Raw genomic sequence first — 8,592 nt, 5'->3', positions numbered from 1 at the left:
GGCGGTTGTACGGGAGCTTTTGCTCGGCTGGAGCACTCAGAGCAAAGTCCACCTCAATTTTGGATGTATGGCTTTTTACAAGGTCTCTCCCTTTGCTCTCCCAGAGTTTTTGTCATTTAGTCGCTTTCCTGATAATTTCGGGATATTAGCACTCTTCACACTACCCCCGAAAAGTGCGAGAAACTCATAGTTTTTTTCTCAAATGACAGGCTCAGATTTTTTAGAAATAATTCATTCCGGAATCCGCCTATACTCGCCTTACTAAAATCGTCTTTCATACAGCAAAGATGGAACAAGGAACAAATTTCATTCCGGAATGAGTGGTGGCGGGGATTTTTGCCTAGCCCTCGTAATATTTCTACGCCCAACCGTGACCGAAAAGGCTGGGCACGCTCACGGACCTGCGGGAACCGCGCTCCCTCCCGTCCTGATACCAGTCGACACAAATCACGAGTGTAGCTGCCTGATTCCTGAGTGTAAAAGACGAGTAAAATCCGCACTCACCCGGTGCCGGCGGAGGACTCTCATCCCCAAGTGCCATCCTGCGCCTTTCTTGCAGGTAGAGGCGTTTTCTCCTGGCATCTTAAAAAAGGCAAACACAACATTGCACCCGGGTGACTTTCTCTAGCGTTAGTGGCAAACAAGCAAACAAAGAGCGCGTTAACAAAACAAGCTTAAAAAAAAAAATCAATAAATCTGAAGATAAACCATGAGAACTGCTAAACCGGCGAAGAAACTTCCAACTTACCGATTGAAACGAAAGAGCCCGAGGGGGAGGGGGCAGGCCGGGGGAGGAAACAGTTTGAGGAAGAGACCAAAAAAAAAAAATTCCTAACACTAGGTACACGCAGTTTTGTTGTAACTGGTGCTTTGAAACTGTGCTTCGGTTGCACGGGCGATCTGCTTATCAGGGGCACGGGGAACCAGTACGTTTAGACAGAAGTCTGTCATCTCTATTCATTCGTATCACATGGATCTGCCTGTTGGGAGAAGAAGCAGGGAAGGTTTTCTTGAAGTGCACCTACCCTTCTGGCGGGAAGGCTTGCTGGGATTGCTGGCAGGTTTCTTCTGGAGGGTCCCATCTCTCTGGAGTAGCTGCAGTGGAGTTGAGGGCAGGTTCTCCGGTGAGGTAGGAATGTGCAGGAACTCCGCCCTCTGGGCACAGTCACATAAACCCAGCAAAACAGCCACAGCCAGCCCTAAAACCTCTAATGATCTTCACCTTCACCTCTTGCTAACCCAGTTCTCCACCACTTTTTGACCCGTTTACCCAGGCACCTTCACCACGGGGAGGGGAGGGCGGGGGGCAGGTATTCAAAACAAGAACCTAGTAGAGCACAAAACTGCCGAGAAGCTACTACAGACACTGGTGCGTGGATAGACCCCTCTGTAGGGTCGCATGTGTCTGTACGTATGTATACATATTTATTTCTATTCGTTGAATTCGTAGTCGTGCAATACGTATGCTCATGTACTTTCTTTGTTGGGCTGGTGTATTATTCGTGATTATACAATTAAGTACGTAGCCGTGACTACCTACAGGCAATTGTGTTTTTTTCCCCCAGTCCTAAGGGAAAATACGGACAATTAAATAATATAGTCACTAACAAAGCAGTGAGTCTTGTTCAATGTTCTTTCTTAAGCAAAACTGTGACGTGGTTCAGTCAAAACGTAACCGGAGTTCAGTGGGAGTTTTGCTTGAGTGAACAGTGAATACGTGGTGATTGAGACCTCATATTAACACAAGTGGTGAGGGGGTGTGTACCTGAATCATAATTTCTGACATAAATCTTAATAATCATCAGAAAAAGTTATAAAGAGCAAAATGACGTCCCGGTTAAATTATTTTTTTCAAGTAGCAGATTTAAAAAATTATCACTCCCCCAAACAGTAGTTTTGTGCCATTTAAAGCAAAATATATTATTTTTCACTTTCTTTTAAGCGCTTTCGTAAGAATACATTCCACACAACGGATGCTATTTTACTGAAACAAAAGAAAAATGTTTAAAATATGTCAAAAATTGGTTGGCTAAACATCCCATTGTGGATTAGCGTTACAGTTTATTATCTCTCAAACGTGTTTGCGAAGACAATCTTAAAATCGTAATTGGAGGTTTCTTGATGAGCGGATTTCTTCTCTTACGATCTATGCGAGCAAAGTTAATCACCTCAAACATCAACAAGGAAAATAACAATAGCTCCTTAATTCCATAAAGACCACCCGTCCCCCATAAACACTCTAAATTGGGAAACTCTGAAGAAACCACGCTAAGACACCACAACATTCTGGAAATCCATATTTAAAAAAAAAAAAATCCTAAAAGCTTAGCTGGAGGGTTTGACATATAAACCACCATAGAAACAAGTATCAAAGAATAGAATTATTGCTTGCTTAAAAAAAAAAAAAAAAAAAAAAAAAAGAGAGAAACAAAAAATTAAAAAAAAAAAGAAGAAAAATCCTCAACAAAACCCACCACCTCACATTCAGTACCGAACGAGCCTGTGCAGAGATCAGCCTAAAAGACATCCTCAGCGAACAAAAGGGTTTCTCTGGATGGGGAGCAGAAAAAGGTAAAGGCATATTCGGGGCCTTGGCAGTCCTGCTACAATCCATGACAACTTCAGCATTTTTTTTTTCCTTTACGAAGACAGTCTCATTGCTTGTAATATGTGTGCGGAAACGTGAATAAATTACCAGATCAACAACCACCCCTTCCCCCAGTGTAAAAGAAAGAGGGAAAAGTCTGTGGCACCTGAACTGCTTAGGCAGCACTTTGCTACGCTGAACGCAAAGGAGAGCATTGAGAGCGACCGCTTGCAGAAACGAAGTCTGGAGAGACCATACATCAGGACTACCCTTTTCAGGAATTATTACGCATCACGCTTATCTAATTAATGCTTATTAGCCAACCTCGAACTCTGACAAGGCGAGATTGTGCTTTCCTCCAACCTGACTTATCTTTTTCCTCCTTTTAGTACACTGTCAGTGGATGTTTTTACATTGTGAAATGAATAATACGTTAAGTACGTGCTATTGGATTTCCTACAGTATACAACCAATTGCAAGTGGTAAATAATAAATCATTTCCTTTGTCAGCTGCAGCAGATGCCATTCTTTTAACTTGCTTAGGCATAACTATACAGAATGAGGTCTCGAGGCTTTCAGAGTTTAAATCACACCTATTTCATTTTAGTATTTTCGATAGCACTGTTGCAAAGGGGTTTTGGGTTTAAGTTTTTTGCGATCACTCCTTTTAATGACAATAGAGTGATGAATATGGGGGAGGGTAGGCGCTTCCAAGTGGTGGTATCATCTCTTCATCCCCAAACAAAGCAACCTTTTTCTCATAGTGATGATTAATTTTGAATTACAGAAGTGAGAGTGAAAGCCAAGAATATCAGAGATTTCTCTCCTTCTCCCCCACACAGTGCAGAGCTGGGTGTCCCATCTCTCATCCACAACCTTTCACTCCTCTCTCTTTCCTGCAGATATGATTGCATCTGTTTATTTATTGCTTATTTTTGGAAGATTTCCCCTCCCTCCCCTTATTCTTTCAGTATGACAAATATTCTGTTTGCAAGAATTCACATTTGCTATTGCTTCTTTATCCAGCCCCCGGCATTTTTGTTTTGTTTTGTTTTCCTCTTTTCCTTTTTACTTCCTGTTTTCTGTCTTTCTAAGACGAGCTCTTTAAAGTGTTTGCGATAACATCTCCGACCTAGAGATTATTTTTCCTTGGGCCTATTGTGAGCAGCCGCCGGCTTATTGCCCTGCTGCAGAGCCCGGTTTAGACTGCACAAACGTAACAAATGAACAACTTGTCCTCTGCGGACTCACCGCGGGATCCAATTAGTTCCTAAACCTTTTGCACAAGTTTTCTAATTATTTTCAAGAGTTGCGGCTTTTATAGGCTTCCCTAAACTCATCAAGAAACCAATTCTTTTTTGGATTAAATGCTTCTTAAAACCAGTCGCAGCGTTGCTCCCTTAAAACTAATGGATCTATTCTCTGGGAAACGGAGCACCCTCAGGGACGTTTCCCTGGGTTAGTGGGCTGCAGCAAGCAGAGTGAAAAAAGAGCTCTGTTTCAAAACTTTAAATTTAAGTGCATCCACACAGGTTTGGGGTCTGTTGGGTGCTTTTTTTGTTTGATCTCCCCCCCCCCCCCCCAAACGTTTAAACATCGGTATGCAAGGCAGGGCGTCACGTGACCCCTGCAGCCCTCTGCCTCGCTGCGCTGTACCGCGACTTCACCTCACCCCTACCCGGCTCCTTCCCCGTCCGGAGGGCGAAAAGAGGCGGAGGAGAGAGGTTCCAGCTGAAAAACTAGTGCTACTTTTACAACATTTCAAGCCAAAGTGTTTGCAGCATTAGAAGTATATATAAGTACGTATGGCATAGATACTTCCGGCACAGTGTTCCTTTAAGGCAAGGATTGCAATTTATACACATACGAATCGTAGCTTATTAAATTTGAGCAAATGACTACATGAAAGCTAATATGTATATGTGTATATATACACACACATACACATCCATAGTTAATAGATCTCCAGTTATCACGGAGACCAAATCAATTGCTTTCAGAAGAATAATTCTTTGAATGCATTTCAGAGATTGCAAGAACAACACGTACCTATGTAACAGATAAAAACCAGTTTTTTTTTCCAATGCGTGCATATATACTTAAATTTATATGTACGTATACATATGTATATATATATGTACGCAATTTTAAGCATCTTCAACTTAAGGCAGAATTTTTAGTAAGACATCCTACCTCGTACTAACAATTTTTAAAGCAGACTTGATAAGAGTTCTGTCCCAAAACGGACATCACAATAGCGGCCGTGGGTTTAATTAAATACCCTGATCCTTTACATTTGAAAATACTGTTGTTAAAGACAATATAATCGGGGGGGGGGGGGGGGGAGAGGGAGGGAGGAAGGAACATGTGAAAAATGGTGGACTGCTGTAATAAGCAGCACTCTGATCGCCCTGTAACTTTAAAGCCTCTGGCATATTAATTTTAGTTAATGAAAGAGACAAAAAAACTATCAAGTATATATGAATTTAGCCTATTTTTTTATTTCTGTGTGTTCATAGTAAACATTTTTGTAAGTGACAAACACGGGCATATGACCACAGTATCACAATCAAGAAATTTTAAGACGACATTAACAATCACTCAAATTTATGCGGCATTTGCGCAACACAGGTTACATATTTGCAAGGTTTACCTATAAGTACAATAGGTATTAACATTTCACTACATTTAGAAAAAAAAATAAAGGTGACCTGTTAGTGAGCACATACATCAAAATATACACAACACAAACTGAAGGCAATCATTAATTTTGTCCCCTTCTGATTCATTTGAACGGGCAGTGCTGCAAACTGAAATAATGTTGCTGTTTTTTAAATTACTCCATACACTGAGTGCATTTTCTAAAACCCAATCTTTGGTCTAAAAGTAAACAAACAAACGAACGACCCAAAAAGGAAAAAAAAAAAAAAAAAAAAAGAACCCCAAAGAAAACAGTTCAGTAAAGAAAAGGAGAAAATAATAAATGGCCAAAATGTAGTTCTTGGGCATCTTTCGGTATTAATGCTGCTTAAATACAAATTACGTTTTAAGATTTGATAGTTTTCATAAATTTAGTGGTGGCTAATTTTTTCTTTCAAGGTCTGCACCCACCGACATATCCATGATAACTTATAATACTGCAAACATGGAGAATCTGGCGGCTTTCAGTGATAGACTTATCGTATTTGAATAAAAAATTGCAAAAGCAGTCACTATTTAGATACACATTCTACTATAATTTTGTCTTCCAAACTTCATAGTCTACAATGTAATCTCCCCACATTGCACCTTGCTGACACTCCTCACCTTGGTGGAATAATAAACAACCCTAAAGACTGAACAAACGTACAGAAAATGGGGGACTTAATAAAAAATACCTGGACCTTTTTGTTTTGCTTTTTTTCCTTTTAATTATCATTTACAATTCAAATGTGTGTAAAATGTTCACTTACAGTCTGATCCCATGGATGTTAATGTATTAAAGGGTTTGAAGAAGACCCCTGATTTTGATGTGTGAAATAATCAGAAAGTCCTCCGGAAAGTCCCGTTGTAAAACTTGGCAAAGAAGGTCTTAAGGACTCACAGGGGAGAGTGGAGGGCGCCTGTGGCGACGTGGAGGAGGAGGCTGCCCTGGCCGTCATTGAAGTGCTGCTTTGAGAAGTCATTGAAGGGTGAGGAACATGGGGGAAAAAGTAACTCGTCTGTCCTGCTAGGAGGTTTACAGAGCAGGGGTTTAGGGAATAGGTGCCGGAGCAGGGAACTGACAAGCCACACGGCACTGAGGCGGCCAGAGCTGCTGCTGTGAGGTGATGAGTGGCATAAGGTATCTCTCCATTGACTAGTCTATCAACACTTAACCCATTAGACGTGGAAAAGGAGTGGTTGTTTCCCAAGGAGTTTTGAGTCAACACTGAGCTGTAGGGCATTGGGTGGCTGGGGTAGGCGGACGTGGTCCCGTTGTAACTCAAAGTGCTGCTGGCCCGGGGGTGATGCAGGGAGAGGAAGGGGGACATAGGCCAGTACAAGGATCCTGCCCTATCCATGAATGTCAGTCCGGTGGAGGTGAGGCGGGCGCCCCTCTTGAAGGCCAGCTTGGCCCGGGAGGTGGTGGAGCGCCGGCGGAGCTTGCCAGTGGTGCCCCCGATGAAGACGTCGTCGCTGGAGGGGTCGAGCATCCAGTAGTTCCCTTTGCCCGGGTCGTCGTAGTGGCGGGGCACCTTGACGAAGCACTTATTGAGGGAGAGGTTGTGGCGGATGGAGTTCTGCCAGCCCTGCTTGTTCTCCCGGTAGTAGGGGAAGTTCTTCATGATGAACTCGTAGATGCCGTTGAGCGTGAGGCGCTTCTCGGGGCTCTGCCGGATGGCCATCATGATTAGCGCGTTGTAGCTGAACGGCGGCTTCTCGTACTTGCCGTTCTTCTTCTCCCCCTCCTTCCCGCTCTCCCCGTCCTTGGCCCCCTCCGCCGCCCCCTTCTTCTCCTCCGCCGCCTTCTCCTTCTCCTCCAGCTCGGCCGCCGCCGCCGCCGCGCCCGCGTCGCCTTTGCCCGCCAGCATGTCCGCCTTGGCCACCTCCAGGGCGCCGGAGGCGGTGGCAGCGGCGGGGGGCGGCAGGAGGAGCTGGCCCTTCTCCTCGTCCTCCTCCTCGGCCGCGGCGGCTCGCTGGGGCTGCTGCGGCGGCGGGTGGTGGTGGTGGTGGTGGTGGTGGTGATGGTGGTGGGGGTGGTGGCTGTTGTGGTGGCTGTGGCTGCTGTGGTTGTTGTCGCTCTGGACGGCTTCGGGCACCAGGCTGTTTATGCTAAAGGAGGATTTCGGCAGCATTTTCACTTCCTTCCTATCTCCCATGTCCAACATCACACACTAGTCTGAGGGGGAAAGTTGCAGCGGCCGAAGAAGCAGCGCGCGGGGCGGCGGCGGCCGAGGCGGCGGCAGCGGCGGCACCACCGGCGGCGGCGGCGGCGGCAGCGCAGTTGGACCGCAGTCTCAAGCGCTGGCAAGTCATGTAGCAAGGACAGGAACCGCCGGGGAGGAAAAAAAAATAATAGTAATAATAATCACCAATCAGATAAAATCAAACCGAGTCAGAGCGGAGGAAAAAAAAAAAAAAAAAAAAAAGGAGAAAAAAAGGGGAAAAAAACCCTCTGAAAACCCAACAACAACAAAAAAAACCCAACACACAAACACACATCAAAAAAAAAAAAAAAGCGCTACTTCATGGTGCCTGGTTCCCCCGGCAAGGCAGAGCAGGGGGGAGGACGGAGCAGCCGCAGCCGCGGGTCGGCGAGGAGCGAGCAGAGACGGGCTATACAGACCGCCCTGGCCGCAATTAATTTCAGAGCTGCAGACACGCACCGGGGCTGTAAAAAATTTTTTGGTTTAACCTTTCCCACCGGCCGCCCAATCAGGGACGGCGGCGTGCCGGCGCGTCGGCCCGCCCGCCGGCCAATGGTGGCTCGCCGCTCCGCCTCTCCCCGCGCCCGCCCGCCGCCGCCCCGCCCCCTGCCGCCGCCGCGGCTCCCGTGGCGCAGGGATACCGGCGCAGGGGCGCATCACCGCGGCGGTTTGCGCGCGCCCCCCCCCTCCCCCTCCGCCTTCCCCCGGTGCTCCCCCCGACCGTCGCTCCAAGCACAAATCCCCTCACGCCAAACAAACAGCGCCCGTCCCACGGCTGCGGGCCCGGCCGGTTTTCCTACTCCGTAGTTTCTCCGGTGGACTAAAGTTGCCCCGTCCCTCTTTGCCCCCTCCTCTGGCGGCGAAGGAGGCGGGGTGGGAGGCCGGGTGGGTGAGGAGGCCGCGGCGCAGGTACTACTTTGCGGATCCCGCCGAAGTCACTCGGCGAGTTTATTTTTTCTAGGCCCCGGTGTGGGTTGTTTCTATTTATTATTTCACCGAGAGAGGGGAAAAAAAAAAAAAAAATCAGCCGGAGGGGACGCAGACGGCGGGGCGGGCATCCGGCCGCCACGAGCCTGGGGTCCGACGGCGGCCCGGGGCCGGGCGGGACGGAGGCCG

At 46.7% G+C, this 8,592-nt stretch overlaps 1 protein-coding gene across 1 annotated transcript; it reads right to left on the bottom strand.

Moving 5' to 3' along the window:
- Nucleotides 1-6,057: 6,057 nt before the first annotated feature.
- On the bottom strand, nucleotides 6,058-7,437 carry FOXG1 (forkhead box G1). Its single transcript, XM_009991839.2, has one exon. The coding sequence runs from the start codon at nucleotides 7,435-7,437 to the stop codon at nucleotides 6,058-6,060; it is 1,380 nt and encodes a 459-aa protein (XP_009990141.2).
- Nucleotides 7,438-8,592: the final 1,155 nt, after the last annotated feature.

The sequence above is a fragment of the Tauraco erythrolophus genome, chromosome 6 (assembly GCF_009769465.1).
Source record: "Tauraco erythrolophus isolate bTauEry1 chromosome 6, bTauEry1.pri, whole genome shotgun sequence".
NCBI classification, from domain to species: Eukaryota; Metazoa; Chordata; class Aves; order Musophagiformes; family Musophagidae; genus Tauraco; species Tauraco erythrolophus.
The sequence above is the reverse complement of the archived record's forward strand: the minus strand, read 5'-3'. Positions and strand labels throughout refer to the sequence as shown.